Source organism: Pan troglodytes, chromosome 10 (genome assembly GCF_028858775.2).
Source record: "Pan troglodytes isolate AG18354 chromosome 10, NHGRI_mPanTro3-v2.0_pri, whole genome shotgun sequence".
In the NCBI taxonomy this organism is placed as follows: domain Eukaryota; kingdom Metazoa; phylum Chordata; class Mammalia; order Primates; family Hominidae; genus Pan; species Pan troglodytes.
In genome coordinates this window covers 8,286,796-8,307,838 of record NC_072408.2, presented here as the reverse complement: position 1 = coordinate 8,307,838, position 21,043 = coordinate 8,286,796, and the positions used below count along the sequence as shown (strand labels likewise).

The following is a 21,043-nucleotide window of genomic DNA, read 5'->3' as shown; positions in this document are numbered from 1 at the left end:
CTAAAAAAAATGTTTCCCTTCACACTACGTATGTCAGCAATAGCACACAGCAGCTCTTTTCCCTTGTGCCCACAGGGATTTCTTTTGTATTCTATATCCAGTCTTAGATTAATGAGAAAGCAGAAAACGTGTGTGGAGAGTTGGGGCCAGCCACTCACTTTCTCTGCAAGGGCCTCCTCCAAAGTTGTCAAGGCAGTGTCAGTGTTGGTGGTGTCAGCCTGCAAGGATTTGACCCGTTCTTTCAAGCTGCTCATCTGCTTTTCCTTGTCTCTAAGCTGCTCTTGAAGATTTTCAATCTAAATGTACATAAATATTTAAGGGAAAAGAGAGGACATGTATAAAAAAACAATAGCACAATCAAAATCACTTCAATTTGAAAACAGATAGCTCAGGGTTGTCTGTGTGTGTGCATTCTGTAGAAATCATTTAATCCTAAGAGTTTCAGAATTACATGCAAAACCTTAAATTTGTAGGCAAATTAAATTTGTAGGCATTTGTAGGCAAAACAAAAAAAAGTACACACACACACACACACACACACACACACACACAAATCCCTAACAAAATAAGAAAAGTAGCTAGCAGAAAAGATCCAGTATAGAGATGGCCATGTAGAGAGGAAAGCCATGAGGACTAGGATTACTTCTAAAATGACATTGTAAATGCCAAGAGGGATTTCTTCACAAAGAATAAAGGGAGGACAGAGGATAGAGCAGCTAAACAGTGAAAAAGACAAATCAGCTATATAAAGAAAAGACTGTTCTTAAAGGCTAGTGTTAGATGGTATAAAACTAACCTTTTATCTAAGCAGCAAACATTTTCTTAGCCATTCATTCATACATACTTATATGCATTCATTTACTTATATCATCTTTTATCTAAGCAGCAAACATTTTTGTGGCCATTCATTCATATACACTTACATGCATTCATTTACTCAAAAATGTTTGTTGAATTCTGTATTACATGCCAGACACTATGGATATGAAGAAAAATGAATAGACTCATTTTTATTCTACCATGAGATGGTAAGAAAATGCATCATTATACAGCTGAAGCCAAGCTATAAAACAGTTTGTGTGCCAACCTAAGGAGCACAGATTTTATTCTAGAGAGATGGAAGCCCTTAGAGATTTTTAAGCACAGAAGTGGTCTGGCCAGTTCTGTACTTTAAATAAATAACAGTACCAGTGTTGGCAGTGTCAGCATGCAAGGATCTGATCTTTCAATGAAAATTTAAGAGGACTCACATATAGACATGGAAAACCATTAGAGTTTGTATCAGTTCAGGTAAGATGATGGGGACTCAACATACTATGAGATAACACTGTGGAAATAGCATGTTATCACTCAAGTACAGCAAGCGGCATGTTATCACTCAAGTACAAGGAGACTCAAGTACAATAAAAATTATTATTCAAGTATAATAAAAAAAATCAAGCAAACTATGAGGAAATTCTAAGGAGCTATCCTTAATAAGCTAAAGGAAAATTATAAATAAACCAACTACTCACAAAGTTTATTCATTCACTATATACACAGGAGTTCAAATTCCCACCATAGATCAGGCACTTTTCCAGTTGCTGAGGAAACAGAGTAATGAAAACAGACCAAATCCCTGCCTTCATGGAGCTTACATTCTAGTAAGGTAGACAAATGAATGATGGAGGGAGGGAATGAGTGATTGAACAAATGAATGAATCAATATAGTGTAGGGCAGAGATAAGTTCTATGGAGAAAAATGAAGCAGGAGAATATAATCACCATCTCCTCTTGAGCTGATACTAGAACTACCTGATTTTTCTACGTGGTTTTCAAAATGCAAGATAAACATTATCTCCTCTAGGAACAGTCTGTTGCCCTCACCCCCAAGAGAAAAACCTGATCATTGTCTGTACCCCAGTAATGATACATATACATGTACATTTTATGTATAAATACACACTCCTCCATTCTTCCATGTATCTATATATTGATCACATATCTCCATTCCTCTATCTATCAATCATTATAGCACTGATTAGTGTATGAAACCATATGTAATTCTTTGTTTTATACATGTCTCCACAAGTAGACATGGATCCTGCCCCTCCAGCTGTTTTGTACCTTCCTATACAGTACATCTCAGATCATAGTAAACATTAATCAATAAATGAATAAAATATAAGTTTGGACTTCCATAAACTATATTCAGGGATTCACAAAAACTCCTGCCAATAATGGAATTACAAAACAATCCTGGATCCAATTGTCAGGTAGTTTCTTACATTAATAAATTTAGTACAAGCTCTTTAAGGTACCTCTCTAGAGTCAAGAAGAACTCGACAGGCAGAACAAAAAAGCTAAGAAAGAGATTTGGTAAGTTTAGAATAGGGTATGTGAATATGCTGAAGCTTACATTTTCACTTGTTAACAAAGAGATAATCATATGGGTGAACCACTGAATTGCCCAGTAAGAGATCAAAGCCTATTGTAAGAACTGAGTTCATCCGAGATGGAAAGCATTAGTCTTCCCTTGATTTAATCAGACACTACTATTGAAATCTCATACGGATCAACACTTAGGTCAACTCATAACCATTAAAGAGAATTTTGCCACTCAAAAATTCAGTACTCCATATACGGGTATACCTGGATTTCTTACGCTTTGCTTTATTGCTCTTCACAGATACGGGTTTTTTACTAACTGAAGGTTTGTGGGAACCCTGCGTCGAGCAAGTCTATCGGTGCTACTTTCCAAGAGCTTTCTAACTTGGTGTCTCTGTCACATTTTGGTAATTCCTGCAATATTTCTTTTTCACTATTACTGTATCTGTTACAGTGATCCGTGATCAGTGATCTCTGATGATACTATTGTAATTTATCTGGGGTGCCATGAACTCTGCCCGTATGAGATGGTGAACTTAAGAAATGTTGCATGTGTTCTGACTGTTCCACTGATCAATCATTCCCTCTTCTCTCTCCCTCTGTGTCAGCATTCCTTGAAACACAACTACATTGAAATTAGGCCAATTCATAACCCAACAATGCCCTCTAAATAGTCAGGGAGAAGGAAAAGTTGCACATCTCTCACTTTTAGTCAAAATTTAGAAATGATTAAGTCAAATGCTACATGCAGAGTTTGAAAAGTAAAAAAGATTAAGCTTAGCGAGGAAGGCATGTCAAAAGCCAAGACAGGCTGAAAGCTAGGCCTCTGGAACCAAACAGTCAAGTTACTGAAGGAAATCAAAAGTGCCACTCCAGTGAACACACAAAAAAGAGATCAACCTTATTGTTGATATGGAAAAAGTTTGCTGGTTTGGATACAGGATCAAACCAGCCACAGCATGTCTCAAGCCAAAGCCTAATCCATAACAAGGCCCTAACTCTCTTCATTTCAATGAAGATTGAGAGAGGTGAAGAAGCTAAAGGAGAAAAGTTTCAAGCTAGCAGAGGTTGGTCATGAGGTTTAAGGAAAGAAGCCGTCTCCATAATATAAAAGTGTAAAGTAAAGCAGCAAGTGCTGACAGAGAAGCTGCAGCATGTTATCCAGGTCTAGCTAAGACAATCAATGAAGATGGCTACAACAAACAATGAATTTTCAATGTATTTGATTGGTGCAAAAGTAATGGCAGTTTTGCCATTGAAGTTACTTCTGCACCAACCTAATAGATGAAACAGTCTTTTACTGGCAAAAGATGCCATCTAGAACTTTCATAGCTAGAGAGGATAAGTCAATGTCTGGCTTCAAAGCTTCAAACATTAGCCGGGTGTGGTGGTCCATGACTGTAATCCCAGCTATTCAGGAGGCTGAGACGGGAGAACTGCTTGAACCCGAAAGGCAGAGGTTGCAGTGAGCCAAGTTCATGTCACTGCACTCCAGCCTGGGCAACGAAGCGAGACTTTGTCTCAAAAAGGAAAAAAAAAGAAAAGAAAAGAAAAAAACAAAGAAAACGAAGCTTCAAAGAAGAGGATGACTCTCTTGTTAGGGGATAATGCAGCTGGTGACTGAAAGTTGAGGCCAGTGTTCATTAATCATTCTGAAAATCCTAGGGCCTGTAGAATTATGGTAAATCTACTCTGCCTATGCTTTATAAATGGAACAATGAAGCCTCTATCACAGCTCATCTGTTTACAACATGGTGTACTTGGTGTATTAAACCCACTGTGGAGACCTACTGCTCAGAAAAAAAAGATTCCTTTCAAAATATTACTGCTCACTGACAATGCATCTGGTCACCCTAGAGCTCTGATAGAGAGGTACAAGGAGATTCATGTTTTTCTTATGCCTGCTAATACAACATCCATTCTGCACCTCATGGATCAAGGAGTCATTTTGATTTCTAGTCTTACTAGTTAAGAAATACATTTTGTAAGGCCATAGTTGGTGATTCCTCTGATGGATCTGGGCAAAGTAAATTGAAAACTTTTTGGAAAGGATTCACCATTCCTGATGTCATTAAGAACATTTGTGATTCACAAGAGGAGGTCAAAATATCAACATTAACAGGAGATTGGGAGAAGGTGATTCCAATCCTCACGGATAACTTTGACAGGCTCAAGACTTCAGCAGAAGTAGTCACTAAAGATGTGGAAATAGCAAGAGAAACAGAATTAGAAGTGGAGCCTGACGCTGTGACTGAACTGCTGCAACTTCATGATAAAACAAACAGATGGGCCAGGCGCAGTGGCTCACACCTGTAATCCCAGCACTTTGGGAGGCCGAGGCAGGCAGATCACTTGAGGTCAGGAGTTCAAGACCAGCCTGGCCAACATGGAGAAATGCTGTCTCTACTGAAAATACAAAAAGTTAGCCAGGCATGGTGGTGGGCACCTGTAACCCCAGCTACTCGGGAGGCTCAGGCAGAAGAATCACTTGAACCCGGGAGGCAGAGGTTGCAGTGAACCAAGATCACGCCATTGCACTCCAGCCCGGGCAACAATAGCAAAACTCTGTCTCAAAAAAAACAAAAAATTGAACAGATGTGGAGCTGCTTCCTCTGAATGAGTAATAAGAGTGGTTTTTTTTTTGTTTTTTTTTTTGAGACAGAATCTACTCTTGGTGAAGATGCTGTGAACATTGCTGAAATGACAACAAAATATGTAGAATATTAATAAACTTAGTTGATAAAGCAGTGCCAAGGGTTGAGAGGACTGACTCTAATTTTGAAAGAAATTCTACTGTGGGTAAAATGCTATCAAATAGCACTGCAGGATTCAGAGAAATCTTTTTTGAAAGGACGAGTCAATTGATGCAGCAAACTTCACTGATGTCTTACTTTAAGAAACTGCCACAGCCACCCCAACCTTCAGCAACTACCACCCTGATCAGTCAGCAGCCACCAACACAGAGGCAAGACATTCCACTAGCAAGAATATTACGAGTTGCTGAAGGCTCAGAAAATCATTAGCATATTTTGCAATAAAGTATTTTTAAATTAAATTATGTACATTTTTAGATATAATGCTATTGCATACTTAATAAACTACAATATAGTATAAACATAACTTTTTATATGCTCTGGGAAGCCAAAAAATTTGTGTGACTCGTTTTACTGTGGTGGTCTGGAACTGAATCTGCAATATCTCCGAGGTATACCTGTATATACAGAACACAATGCCTTGGTGTTTACATGTTTAACCAGCTGTGCAGGTCATTCCAGTTGCTAAAATATAGGTCTTATACAAAGAAAAGCTATGGTCATGCTGTTGATTAGACTTTCTTGTCAAGAAAGGGCAATACAAGAAACATTATTTAAAATGAAATTTCACAGAACCAACCAAGTTTTACATACAAGAAGGCAGATTTGTTTTATGAGCCTACCTAATATACAAACACCCCTTACATGCATCATAAGGATAATACCCTTCTTTCTACTCCACCATCTGCATCTAGGGAGAAATTCAGGAATTAAAATGTTAACAATTTCACTTTTATACCTTATATGTAGTTAAACTATTAAAGGAATCCATTATTCTTTGCTAGTAAACACTTCTGCTGATATACTCAGGTGCAGAAGCTGCTGAAACAGGTAAAATCCCGTCAGCAAGTTCTTGGCAAGCTACTTTCTTTTTCAATTACCCACTCTAGAGAGACTGCCTGTTGAGTCGGAGTGAAAAGGGATGGCTATTCTTAGACTCTTATTTACTTCTAAAAGAGGAGAAACAAACATTTCATAGTGAAAGGATCTCACAAAATAAAAAAAGAACAGTGGACACTAAGATTACCTCCTCTGGGCAAGCTGCCATCAGCGAGGAAGACCTGAAATAGACACAGATAGGTGCAAACCAGCTGTGTAAGCACTGAACAAACCCGAAACACGCAGGGGGTGGGAGGTGGGTGTGTCGGGTGAAATTTGTGTCCATAAAAATACTTCTCTTTCCGTTTATCCAGCATCATGATGGGTAACAGCTGAGCCCCGCTGAATGCAGCATCACGATGGATAACAGCTGAGCCCCCACTGAATCCAGCATCATGATGGGTAACAGCTGAGCCCCACTGAATGCAGCATCACGATGGATAACAGGTGAGTCCCATTGAATCCAGCATCATGATGGGTAACAGCTGAGCCCCACTGACTGCAGCATCACGATGGATAACAGCTGAGCCCTCACTCACTGAATTCAGCATCATGATGGGTAACAGCTGAGCCCCACTGAAGGCTCCCATGACATATCCTCACTTTCGTTGTGATCAAGGACCTCAGTTTATATGTGTCACTGACCAGCTGAAGAATGAATGTTACCACATTATTCTTGTCATTATTCTCTTCTTTTTCACCAAGCTAATGTTGAGGTTATAAATGCTGTTTACTCTGATAGTCCCATATCATATTATTTCAGTATGTATTATGCCATTTTTATAAAATATTCAGCAGAGAGCCTATTCTATACTAATTCAAGTACCCATAGGATCTGAAATATAAGATTTGTAAGAAGCTTTGAACAGCCAAGAGAAAAACTGGATCCATTATGCACATACTAGAACATAAAGATAAAAATGATTGTTCAGAATCACGTTTAGCACAAAAATACCCTTTTAAATATGCTCGGAATATCCAGTTTTTAAAAACTCTCCATTGTTTAGGACTATAAACCACAGAACCCCTAAAATACAATAACAAGAACGACGATTCTAACAGTGGTGGTGGGGAGGTAGATTACAGAAGCAGCCAACACTTAAAAACATGCCAGGTACTGATGCAAGGACTTTATATGTAACAATGATTTAAGCATCACTACAGGCCTATGGGAAAACCACTAGGTAGTGTAGCTCCAGAATCTACTCTTAATTACCACCCTATAAATAATATGTTCTATGGTGAAAAACTGAAAAAGTAATCACATAAAGCATCTTTCCATAAATGATTTCTTATGATTATAGTGTTTATTAATATAGTATACCATTACTACGATCATGTACTTAAAATGTACCCCCTACTGAAGCAAAGAATAAAACGAACCCCCAAAGAATGAGGTACCAAACCACTGCAAATGGAAAAGTACATCCTTCATGGATGAAACATACATCTAATCACCACACACTAAAGCTGCTGGGCAGAGCCAAAGATGCTTGACGTTAAGGATTTCAGGACCACGACGTTATTCAAATAATCTGTTTAGCCTAACTTTCAAGGTTAAAGGAAGCTAGTTTATTTACAGACAGACGGACCAAGGAGGACCTGACAATAAAACATTTAAAAGGTTTTTCTTCTGTTACATAAATTAGTTTTAAAATTGAAAATTAATAAAATAATTGTTACAGAAAAGGATACATTTTATAATCCCATGGGTTTTTTTTTGTATAAACTCTCCCTGATATAGAAAGAAATCACTACCTATTAGCATATATTCAATTTCTGTACAAGCAAAATTTTGTAGTGATCAAAGGAACTGGCATTTATTCTACACATCTGTGCCGTCAATGATAATAGAAGGGGGGTGATACCCAACAGGTTTATATATACAGTTTACTATCATATATAATTATCATTATTGAGTAGTAAACTCAAGAAATACATATTTGTTTGTTCTGTTTTTGAGACAGGGTCTTGCTCTGTCACCAAGGCTGAAGTGTGACAGTGTAATCACTGCTCACTGCATCCTTGAACTCCTGAGCAATCCTCCAGCCTCAGCCTCCGGAGTAGCTGAGACTACACATGCATGCCACCACACCCAGCCAATTTTTAATTTTTGTAGAGATGAAGTACTGCAACATTGCCCAGGCTGGTCTCAAACTCCTGGCCTCAAGTGATCCTCCCACCTTGGTCTCTCAAAGCATTGGGATTACAGATGTGAGTCACTGTACCCAGCCCAAGGAAGAAACATTTTTAAATTAACTGTTTGGAGAAAGACGACGTTATTCCTTAAAATGACCTCTGTAATCATGGTACAGTTCTGTTTACTAGGGTGGAAAGAAACAGAAATAAAATGGTTATTTTATATAGAGGCTTTCTTGTCCTCATACAATTTTTATTTTAACAAGAAAGAAAATCTGATAAAATCAGAGGAAGTCTAATGCTGACTGCAAAGCTACAGAGTGAATTCATCAAATCTGCATACTAATTCCACATTGGCACAGATTTATTGACATCTTTTGTTTTGGCTTTTATCAGCCCTGCCCAGTTGTCAGGAGCTATCATGTTTCAGTCTGGGTGATTTATTTCCAGTCAAGTGGAACTGATTACTCTGCCTTTGAGGCCCAAATCACTGGGCAAACGCAGAAGAGACTTCCTCTAGGACACAGTTCTGAGGACAAGACAGCTCAAAACACTTCTTGCAGTCCCCTGGCTCACTTTAAATATCATTTAAGGGAAAGGAACATTTTTGAGGGTGCCTCCACAGGTCTTTTAAATAGCCATCAGCATCAAATTTATTGCATGAAGTCAGTTATTCAAAAAGGCTCTGACCTTTACTTTCTTGGTTAATAATACCTTTCAGTATTGATGGCAGAAATACAGTCTGGATGAACTGGTCATAATCAGTTGGCAAAGAGGGATCTATAGTAATTAATAGTGAATTTTTCCTTTTCAGGTTCTAAGTCCCCTGATTTCTGGTCAACAGTTTGTCCACCATCAGACACTCGGACAAAATGTACAAACAAGGCAAAACTATAATTTACCAAAAAAAAAGAAAAAAAAAGAATGTTTTGCCCAGACTATTGCTGACATCTAAATTTTGCTTCTCCACTTGTTTCCAGCGATGAGAAGCTGCAAGACTGACAAAACCATAAGAAACTCTAAGCAATGTTTTAAATTTAATTTGGGTTTTTAAAAGTTTTCATATCAGTATTCTTAATTACTGCTTATGGTCCTCAATAAGCCCAGCAAAGATGTCGGGTAGCAAGTAACACTTCCTTGGTTGGGTTTCCCTGTCAGTTGTGTTGTTCTCTCATAGTACAGATTATGGAGTGAATTATTGCAATGAATGACTAGTTACGTGGCATTGAGCAAATTGCTTAATCTTTCTCATCACTTTAACTGTAAAACAAAAGACTAGTAACATCTCTTTCAATTATAAAATATAACAATATTCTTCTAAGGAAGATGAGAACATTTAAAAAGTAATAAACTTCACCAGAATACTACTGTGTTTTATCTTTAAAACTGTTCAAATTTAATTATACAGGAATGGTATAGCCCTTAAGAAAATATATTTTCAGAGTCCACTGCTCCAGGTAGATTTCATTAATTGCTGGTAGGAAAGAAAGTTCCTTGACAGATTTGCTCATGGTACAGATCATGGAACTAGGGGCCTCTCGCATTAGAACAACTGGATACAATGACACAAAAGCTGGTAAGACCAAAGGTCACTGCCAGTCAAGATCTGCCTGGTAGATAATTATGGAAAATAGCTCAAACCCTTCTTTTTATATCTAGTCAGCATATATAAAAAACTGACAGACCTCCCTGTGCTAAAATTGCTCAAAAGACAAAGAGGGCACATAAATCCACAACGGTAATCCTTCTGTGGCAGTAGCAATGATGAGATTTCACGGAGGCCCTCAATTCACATCATCGATGTGAATGGCTTCCCTTGAAGTTGTTCAGTTACAGTGGCTGTCTAGGTAGCCTAGTCTCAGTTCACTACATTTTAGTGATGAGAGATCCAATATTTTTTTAAAAACTAAAGCAGGCAAAAGAGGCTTAATTTTTTTAAAAAATCCATTGTATTGTAATAATTTAAAAATTGGGAATAATTAAACACTTAACAATAAAAGGCTAGCCAAATTAAATATGGTCTATCCACTGGATGGAAAGAATATTACACCACTACAATTCATATTCTTGAGAATTAAGGATACAAAAACTTGTTTATTATACACTATTACATGAATAAGACAGGTCACCAAAAAGTATGTGTAATATTATACCAATTTCAAGTGAGGAGAAGTTTATTTTTACACAGATTTTTTCTTTTTATAGCTTTTCCATACTTTTCATATATTTAGAATGGACATCTACAATTTTAATGATAATGCCAAAACCAAATATTTTCTGAATACAGTCCAAGAAATCTTAGCAAAAGGAGATTCTCTTATCATATTCACCTGCCAACATAGAAAACCTCTAGGGGTTTCTTTGGGGCATGTAAGCAACTGTATTATTTAACCCATACCTTTCACAAGTTCATAATGTGTAACCAAACAAACCAAGCTTTCAGAGATTTGGGGAGTCTTTCTTCAAAGAAAGACTGAGAGACACAAATAAATTCAAAGAAACCAAGACTCTGAAAAACTACTTGAATATAAGGTCTGAAGGAAATATGATGAGATGTTTCACTTATTTTTAATTTAAATTCAAGTTCATCTCACTGAATTTTTATTTTCGCCAGGTCTACTTTTTTGGGTTGAAAGATGCTAACTTGTACTAATATCCTACCCTATATTCTACCCAAGACTGGGTTTCCCAGAAAGCAGACCCTGAGATAGACATTATTATGCAAGAAGTTTATTAGAGGGTGCTCTTTGGGGTCGGTGTCAGTAGATAGGAAGAGAAAAATGAGGATTGTACAGAGGGAGCAATTCAGCTGCCACGAAGTCCCAAAGGATTCTGACAACCCCACGAGGAGCTCTGAAGCTGTTGTCCCAAGTAGGGGGAAGGAATTCAAACCATGGCACCTCATAAGGATCAGTCACTGGATGTCCATGGGAGGGGGCTTGCCCTCGGGCAAGGTGGTGTCTTTAGCCAAGACAATCTCTAGGGAAAGTGGAGGGCTTTCTGTTGATAACACTTTCAGCGATCTGGGGAAATAAGTCCTTCAACAATCAGGAGAGACCTAGGTTGCATCGATCATCGCAGCATCCACCATACCCAACAGCTACACTCTTTCTAGTTAAATTATAATTAACATGAAATTGTAGTTGCCATGAATTTCTGTTGTATTTGAACCATACACATATTTTATGATTTTGTAAAACCTAGAAACCAGTGTATATCACCAACTTGGTTGTTCCATAGATGGTGAGTGTTTTTATTTATTTTTTTCTTCACCATGTCATGGTGAAAGGTGGGTGTTTTTAATCAGAAGTTCATGGATAAACTTTAAGGTGTATATTATATCTCAGTTCACACAAATGAACTATGCACACTTTTACCTGGAGAAAGCCCATAGCTTTCATCAGACTGTCAAAAGCATAAGAGAAGTTACAAATTATTAATCGGTGGCATTCTTTTCAAGAATCCAGAATGTTGTTTAAAATGACCTGTCACAGCCGGCACGATGGCTCACGCCTGTAATCTCAGCACTTTGGGAGGCCGAGGCGGGCAGATCATCTGAGGTTAGGAGTTCAAGACCAGCCTGACCAACATGGCAAAACCCCATCTCTACTAAAAATACAAAAAAATTAGCCGGGTGTGGTGGTGGGCACCTGTAATCCCAGCTACTCGGGAGGCTGAGGCAGGAGAATTGCTTGAACCTGGGAGGCGACGGTTGCAGTGAGCTAAGATTGCACCATTGCACTCCAGCCTAGGCGACAAAAGCAAGACTCCTCCTCCAAAAAAAAAAAAAAAAAAAGACCAGTCACTTCATTTAAAGTTGTTTGCTTAGCTGCTTTATAAAAGTGCCAAATTTGGCCAGTGCAGTGGCTCACACCTGTAATCCCAGCACTTCATGAGGCTGAGTCGGGTAGATCACTTGATCCCAGGAGTTTGAGACTAGCCTAAGCAACATAGCGAAACCCATCTCTACTACAAAAAGTATTAACAATCAGCCAGGCATGGCGGTGTACAACTGTAGTCTTAGTTCCTTGCAGCACTGAGGTAGGAGGATCACCTGAGCCCAGGAAGTTGAGGCTGCAGTGAGCCATGATCGCACCACTACACGGCAGCCTGGGTGACAGAATGAGACCCTGTCTCAAAAAAAATAAAAATACCAAATGTGCTGTGTATAAGGCAGAGTTCAGCCTGAATGAGATGCAATGAAACAAATCCAAATGTCAGTTTCTTACCTATATGCACTGTATATAAGAAGCCCAAAGGCTGACAGGGCGTGGTGACTCACGCCTGCAATCCCAGCACTTGGGGTGGCCAAGGTGGGTGGATCACAAGGTCAAGAGATCGAGAACATCCTGGCCAACATGGTGAAACCCTGTCTGTAGTAAAAATAAAAAATTAGCAGGGTGTGGTGGCATGCGCCTGTAGTCCCGGGTACTAAGGAGGCTGAGGCAGGAGAACTGCTGGAACCCAGGAGGCGGAGGTTGCAGTGAGCTGAGATCATGCCACTGCACTCCAGCCTGGGCAACAGAGCGAGACTCCATCTCGAAAAAAAAAAAAAAAAGAAAAGAAAAAAGAAGCCCAAAGATCTTATAGAATTTTGCAAATTTTTCTCTGTAAAATTACATGATTTTTCTAATCTGAAAAACTCCTTTAGGAAAAAAAATCATTAGGAGAAAAAATTGAGGAAGTCTGACAATTACAGGAAGATAAAAGATAAAGAACAAAATAGATGTCTGATTCTTGAAGCTATTTTCTGGTTAGGATATACATACTGGTGTAGCAGGAAAAAGGAAGAGCATAAAAGGCTGCTTCATCAGAGTCTGATTTAATAACTTCTTCACGTGGTTAGTTACTTCAATTTCTCAACTAGAGTTGACAGATACCTGGGCATCTAATCAAACAGCCATTCCCACAGATGAGAATGCAATGTAAGAGAATTTATGTCAAGTTATAAGCAGTTTTTAAGCAGAAGAAAATATTGACTCTGCTTTAAAACTGCGACCAGGCACTTTTCCCTAAATCTTTTGTCTTTTTCTAGATATGTGTCTGTATATTTACTACTCTGACAAGTTCCTGCTACAGGATCTCCTGAGAAACAACTAAGAACAATCTTTGTCAGAAGAGGGATCTGACCCTTCCTTATTGACTTGTTAATTATCAATTTTCAAGTTTAAAATGTGTGCTCGGTCAAAACACTCAACTAGAACTTGCAAGACTCTGAGAACATTAATGTGGCGTATTAACAACAGATGAGAAAGGACACAGATAAGCACAGATCCTCAAATTATTCACTAAGTTACTTAAAAGCCCAAAGAAATAATGTTTAATAAGAGTCAAAATTATTTCCATGATGTAAAAATATTACAATATAAGCCTTTGCATATGTCCATTTATATTACACCTTAGCACTTGAAAATTAAGCATTTATCCAAAGGCTATATTCTCTCAGGTCCACTTCTATTGTCTCCATAATAATGCTGATAGAACAAGTTTCTACATTCATCCAGCTGAAAAACACAAAGCTATTTAAAAACAAATCTATCTTTACCCAGGAATGCAAGGTTAGTTTCAAAATACAAAAATCAATCAATATAATGTACCACATTAACAGAATACAAGAGAAAAACCAAATGATCATCTCAATAGATACAGAAAAAGAATTTTATAAAATCCAACATCTTTTTATGAAAAAAACATGCAACAAGCTAGGAATGGAAGGGAATTCTCAACCTGATAAACAGCATCTATGAAAAACCCACAGTCAACATCATACTTCAAGGTGAAGACTGAAAGCCTTCTGTATTCGTCCATTTTCATGCTGCTGATAAAGACATATCTGAGACTGGGAAGAAAAAGAGGTTTAATGGACTTACAGTTGCACATGAATAGGGAGGCCTCACAATCATGTTGGAAGGCAAGCCACCATGTGACTTGCTTGGAAGGCACCAGGCAAAGACAGAGAGAGCTTGTGCAGGGGAGCTTCTCTTTATAAAACCATCAGATCTCGTGAGACTTATTCACTATTGCAAGAACAGCACGAGAAAGACCCATCCCATGATGCAATTGCCTCCCACTGGGTCCCTCCCACAATACATGGGAATTGTGGTTATTACAATTCAAGATGAGATATGGGTGGGGACGCAGCCAAACCACATCATTTCGACCCAGCCCCTCCCAAATCTCATGTCTTCACATTTCAAAACCAATATCCCCCAAAGCCTTAACTCATTTCAGCATTAACTCAAAAGTTCACAGTCGAAGGTCTCATCCAGTATAGGCAAATCCATAGAGACAAAAAGGAGGTTACCGGTTGCCAGAGGATGAGGGGTTGTAATTGCCAGCAGGTGTGAGTTTCTTTCTGAAGTGTTGAAAATTGGACAGTGATGATGGTTGCACAACATTGTAAATATTGTGAAAACCACTGAATCATATAGTTTAAAATGGTAAATTTTATGATCTGTGAATTCTAGCTCGATTGGAAAAAAAATTCCATCCAAATTAACCCCTCAGTGCTAGGTCAAAACAATATCCATCAACGAATTGTGAAAACACTCTAAGTTCTGAGATGTATCTTGCTTTATCCCCCTCAAATAACACAAAACAGTTTAGCCATGTTTATTTCTTCTTAATGTTCTTAAAAATTCTCGCCAGGCGCGGTGGCTCATGCCTGTAATCCCAGCACTTTGGGAGGCCGAGGTAATCCCAGCACTTTGGGAGGCCGAGGTAATCCCAGCACTTTGGGAGGCCGAGGCGGGCGGATCACGAGGTCAGGAGATCAAGACCATCTTGGCTAACACGGTGAAACCCCGTCTCTACTAAAAATACAAAAAAATTCGCCGGGCGTGGTGGCGGGCGCCTGTAGTCCCAGCTACTTGGGAGGCTGAGGCAGGAGAATGGCGTGAACTCGGGAGGCAGAACTTGCAGTGAGCCAAGATCGCACCACTGCACTCCAGCCGGGGCAACAGAGCGAGACTCCATCTCAAAAAAAAAAAAAATTCTCCTGCATTCTGTGTATCATCTATACACACCTCTATCTTCTAAAAGGCAGTCTTGTAGCAAGCACACTGGTTCTTGTTAGATCACTAATACACAAGAGTTTCCATCTAGACAGTCGTGCTTCTCACCCAAGGTGAATCGCCAAAATCAGTAAGTAGCATTAATTCACCTTCTGTTAGTCCTCTTCCTTTCCACATACCTTATTCTTCTGTACTTTCTTCCTATGAATTACATTTATACTCTGTGGTAATTCCTGAATTAGGTAAAACAACTCTTAAGTTGTTCAGAATTCTTTCTGGTTTGGAGTAGCTCGTTTGAAAGCAACAGATAACAGTAGAAACCCTAAAAATAACAGATTAAAACACTGAGCAGAACATGGAAATAGAAACATTCCACTTCCATTCTGGTTAATAAGGCTGCAATATCATAAGACAACAGAAAAGGGAGTAAGAATTTTATTGCCATACCGCACAAAAAAACTCACTCTTTGATTTCCAACCCCTTATCCAATGTTTTATTCTACTGAAGTAGATATTTTCCAAAAATGGTCACAACAATGTCTCCCATCTCACATACTCTTCTGCCATGAACTCTACCCCTTCTCAGGAAGAAGGTGGAGCCCCATTCTTGACACCACCACCACCCTGCTTTAATAAGGACAGGTTCTGGCCAGGCACAGTGGCTCACGCCTGTAATCCCAGCACTTTGGGAGGCTGAGGTGGGCGGATCACGAGGTCAGGAGATCGAGACCATCCTGGCTAACACAGTGAAACCCCTTCTCTACTAAAAATACAAAAAATTACCTGGGCGCGGTGGCGGGCGCCTGTAGTCAAGCTACTCGGGAGGCTGAGGCAGGAGAATGGTGTGAACCCTGGAGGCAGAGCTTGCAGTGAGCTGAGATAGTGCCACTGCACTCCAGGCTGGGCAACAGAGCAAGACTCCGTCTCAAAAATAAAATAACATAAAATAACATAAAATAAAATAACAAAATAAAATAACATAAAATAAAATAACAAAATAAAATAACATAAAATAACAAAATAAAATAAAATAAAATAGAATAAAATAAAATAAAAAGGGCAGGTTCTGTGACTACTATGACCAACAGAATACAACAGAAGTGACCTGCTACTTCCAAGCCACTTTCAAGAATAACCCTTAACTGACCAAGCAGCTTCTGCTTCTAACATCTATAAATCTGGAAGCAGCTTCCACATTAGAAGTGTGACTACTTTCCCCATGCCACGAGGAACCCAAGGCACCTGCAGAAGCTGGGGCAAAAGACACCATGTAGGTCAGACATGGTGGCTGAGGCCCGTAATCCAGCACTTCAGGAGGCCATGACAGGCGGATCACTTGAAGCCAGGAGTTTGAGACTAGCCTGGCCAACATGGCAAAACCCCGTCTCTACTAAAAATAAAAAAATTAGCCAGGTGTGGTGCTGCATGCCTGTAATCCCAGCTACTAGGGAGGCTGAGGCATGAGAATTGCTTGAACCCAGGAGGTAGAGGTTGCAGTGAGCTGAGACTGTGCCACTGCACTCCAGCCTGGGTGACAGAGTGAGACTCTATCTCAAAAAATAAAAATAAAGAAAATAAAAATAAAAACCACCATGTAGACAGAGGCTAAGGAGCAAAGAGAATATATGCAAGTGAATAAGCCATCTTGGTAGGAGATCATCCAATCATAGACACTTCCAGGTGAAAATACACAAATCAAGAACTAACTACCTATGTGAGCCCTTCTGGAATTCCTGATTCACAAATAAATAAGCAAAATAAAATGGTTGTTTATGCCACTGCGTTTTAGGGCAGTTATCATGCAGCAATAGAGTTTGCTAGATCTATCACAATACATCCATTTTTATTGTTGTTTTAATCACTTATATCTGAAGTTTATTATTTCTAGATTATCACAATGTAGGGATGAGGGGGTATTTTGTTATTTTGTAGTATTTTTTGGAGAGGAGTGTTCTGGAAGTGGAAGGAATACTGCTAAGGAACATATCATAATTAAAAGATTTACACTATAACAAGGTAAAAAAAATAACCTCCCTTTCTAAGAGAATAATTCTTCAATAATTATAAAATATCACTTGTATAGGATCAGCATCATTTAAAACCAGAAACCTGTTGACATACAGAAGTTAAATCATACTTTGCAAGTTAAACTCTCCACTTCCTTAAGGTTTACTTTTAAAAAGGGAGGGGAAAAAAGTTGTATGAAGCAAATAAATTTACACAGAGTATATTTCCTTAGCTACCAGTAAAAATATAATCATCAAATCAAACTTCATTTACTGCGCATTGTTTTTGCAATAAAATGATATTTCAAGAGTTTAACTATACATATTCTCCATCAACAAAGAACTGCAAAGTGAGTTCTATTAGACAATTATAAGTAAAGGAAAGAAAAGGAAAAAATTCTAATATCTAACTAAATTATGTTTCAGACGTAAAGTTCAATTAGGCCTGACACAGTCTTCTCTAAACTTAGCTTGTTTCACAGCTGGGTTAAGATTTAAAATAATAACATTCAGAAAATACAGGAATTGATCCTTATTAAAAATAAAAAGGCACAATTTTAAAAATAAAATATTTTCTCAGAATATATTAGTAAATATTGTCTTTAATTAAAAAAACAACAACCTTACTCTCCTGTCCGATTTTATGATATGGAAAAAGTGAACAAACTAACAACTGTCTTATCCAAGACTTCACAGAAAACAAACGGAACATACAAAGGACCTATTCTTTCTGACCTCCTACCCAAAACAAAATAGAAGAGATTTAAAGAACCAACTAGGACAAAAAAAAAAAAAAAAAAAAACCTATATATCAATTGGCTTTCTAAAACTCTAAATATCAAAACCTAGGAAACTGGAGATGCAAGCAAAACGAAATAAACAGAAGTTACAGAAGCATGGAAGGGAATGTTGATAGCATCTGTGTAAGCAAATTAAACTCCAAGCTACATTATCATTTATAATCAATCAAGCAAGAAGCTGTACAATTTTAACACAGATTTTGAATGCAGCTCAGATTCAAATGCTCAATTACATTTTCCAGGTCAGTGATTTATTATAAAGATAAGAAATTTACTGTAACACAAAACTACTTTAAACCATAGGGGAGAACCCTGGGAAGGAGGAGCCCAATACTAATCCCATTGTACAGCACGCTTGGCCATCTGCTATTGTCTCGTTTCATTCTCTAAGCACTGGGTTACCCTAGTGCATACAAATATGTATACTACTTAGAAAGCAAGGAAGACTAGGGGTGGACAGTGGTGGCCCAGACAGAACCAGAGACAGTCCACAGTATGTGACTAACTTATAACCCAGCGATTACCATAACTGCCATTGTGCTCAGAAGAAAAAATTTCTTTTAAGTATATCTAGATAAATGCCAAAATAACATAGTTTCTCAGTACTGCTCCCTAAATATTGCAATATTTAAATATTACTTAAATATACAATTATAATATTCATGAAAGAAATGATTAGAGAATGTAGACACCAAAGAACAAGAAAAGGATAAATGTAGTGTTACCTTATTCTTCTTCCTTAGGGAACAAGTGTCTGAATCAAGAAGCAAAGTACAGAATTTAAGGCTTTTTTGTACAGAATTAAGGCATCTCTACAGGGATACCTAAACTTCTACCTTAAAAGTTATACCACAATATCCCACTGAAGATAAATTTCTACAGTTTTTGATTGAAAATCTTCTGGGACAGAGGAGAGAAAAACTCAACTCAACTGCTTCCTAAATTAACAGGTCAATAAAGATGACTACATTCACTGTAATTTTTCTCATTATGTAAAAATTGGGTATAATTTTGCCAGGGAGCAAGTGATTTCAGAGTTCGTAATAAGACAGAAATGGCATTCATATGCAGAGCTCTACCAGAAATTTTTAAGAGCGTATATTACAAATGTTTAAAAGCAGAAGTGAAATGCCAGGGCATGACACAGTGGAAAGGAACACCCCTCCCCGTTTTTATTCACACCGCTCTCCAGGCTTAGATGCCCCCTTCTCCATCTACCTTGCAAACTTTCAAGACTCAGCTCCTAAGACTTCCTCAGACTCCTTTCATACAGGGCTAAATCTAAAATTCCTTGTTTTTTTTGCCCCACCGTATACCATTCGTATCATAACCTTCTAACCTCCCATAATTCTGGGACTCCTGAGAGCAGAGACCACATCTGTATGTCTTTGCCTAGCACATAGTGGAAAACACTATGCGGAATGAGGACAGTTTAGAAAGACTGGGAAGACTGGGAGACCCACAAGAACATAATTTTGACTGTACAACTACAAATGTACTCATTAAGGAAAAAGAAGAAGAAACAGCAAAGACTATTCCAGTGCATACATTGCTTAGAACGCTAGGAAAATATGTGTAGGTGGTGGTCCTGAGGTGGTTCACTATCAAGGTATCATCATTAGAAGGAATTTCAGGCTGGGCACAGTGGCTCATGCCTGTAATCTCAGCACTTTGGGAGGCCAAGGCAGGAGCATTGCTTAAGACCAGGAGTTTGGATACCAGCCTGGGCAACACAGTGAGACCTTGTCTCTACAAAAAGAAAAAGAAAATTTAAAGAAGAAGGAATTTTACAGGCTGATCTTACATTTGATTTTTTTTTTGGCACAGTCTTGTTCTTTCGCCCAGGCTGGAGTGCAGTGGTGTGATCTCAGCTAACTGCAACCTCCACCTCCTGGGTTCCAGAAATTCTACATCCTCAGCCTCCCCAGTAGCTGGGATTACAGGTGGGCACCACCACGCCCAGCTAATTTTTTGTATTTTTAGTAGAGACAGGGTCAAGCTCCTGACCTCAGGTGATCCACCCTCCTCAGCCTCCCAAAACGCTGGGATTACAGGTGTAAGCCACCATGCTCAGCTTGATCTTAGATTTTTAAGGGTCTTATTGAAGAACATACATGAAGGACAAATAGGAATATAGATTTATAAAAGTCTGGACCTGCAAACAAAGTGAGCTTACAAAAAAAAAATTCTACAGGCAACAAAAAAAGCTTTTAGAATTGTTGTGATGGATATATCAATCTGATCAGCAGTTTCTTACAATGTATCACCTAAATCTTTTGGGGGCTTGTTCAACATTTTATTGTCTATACGAAAGTATACAGAGCACGTTTATAAATGGGTAGAAGGCATGAAATTGAAGGACTGACAATCCTTCAATCAAATCAAGGCTAAACAATTTGTTAGTCTAAACGATTTGTTAGTCAAATCAAGACTTGATTGTCAGACTAAATTACTGTTAGACTAAACAATCAAATCAAGAGTCAAAAGATTCTCCATGATTCTAAATTCAGAGTAACTGGCTGAATGAAATTTAATGAGAATAAATTCTGTTGATACCTCATATCCTGAGTATATACCACTTTACAGGTTCCAAGGTGCACGATTTCATACACATTACATCGTTCCACAAGAACCTCCTTAAGTAGCTATTATATCCACTCTACAGATGAAGAAACTGAACGTTAGTGAGTTTCACTGAGTAGCCCACATTTCAGCTAAGGGCCGTGAACGGAACATGAATCCCATTTTAATCATCTCTCTTGCAATTAGATCCAAAATTCTAACTAAACAAGTCAAGATGGAAGAAAAATCAGTTTAGACACATAAAAGTCATCAGAAAAAATAACCAAAGCAAATAAGAACAATGAGGGGAATAAAAATACTTCACGTAGGATATTGAGATTTGGGGGCTGCCAAAGAGTAAGCTCCAAATATCTAAATATCATGCAGAAAAAAGTTCTGACTTATTCACTATGGCCCCAAGTTAATCTCAATCAGCAAATACTCTAAGGCAGGGGTCCCCAACT

General features: G+C 38.3%; 1 protein-coding gene across 50 annotated transcripts in view; it reads right to left on the bottom strand.

The window, feature by feature from the left end:
* The window catches only part of ERC1 (ELKS/RAB6-interacting/CAST family member 1), a 536,900-nt gene that overhangs the window by 337,475 nt on the left and 178,382 nt on the right, over positions 1–21,043 (bottom strand). For all 50 annotated transcript variants that reach the window (XR_010148221.1, XR_010148222.1, XR_010148220.1 and 47 more), the window contains one exon: positions 159–296. Coding sequence is in view for 47 of the 50 variants with exons in the window: in XM_054663959.2 (XP_054519934.1) it covers positions 159–296 (138 nt within the window). In the remaining 3 variants the exon portion in view is untranslated. The remainder of the gene's footprint in view (positions 1–158; positions 297–21,043) is intronic.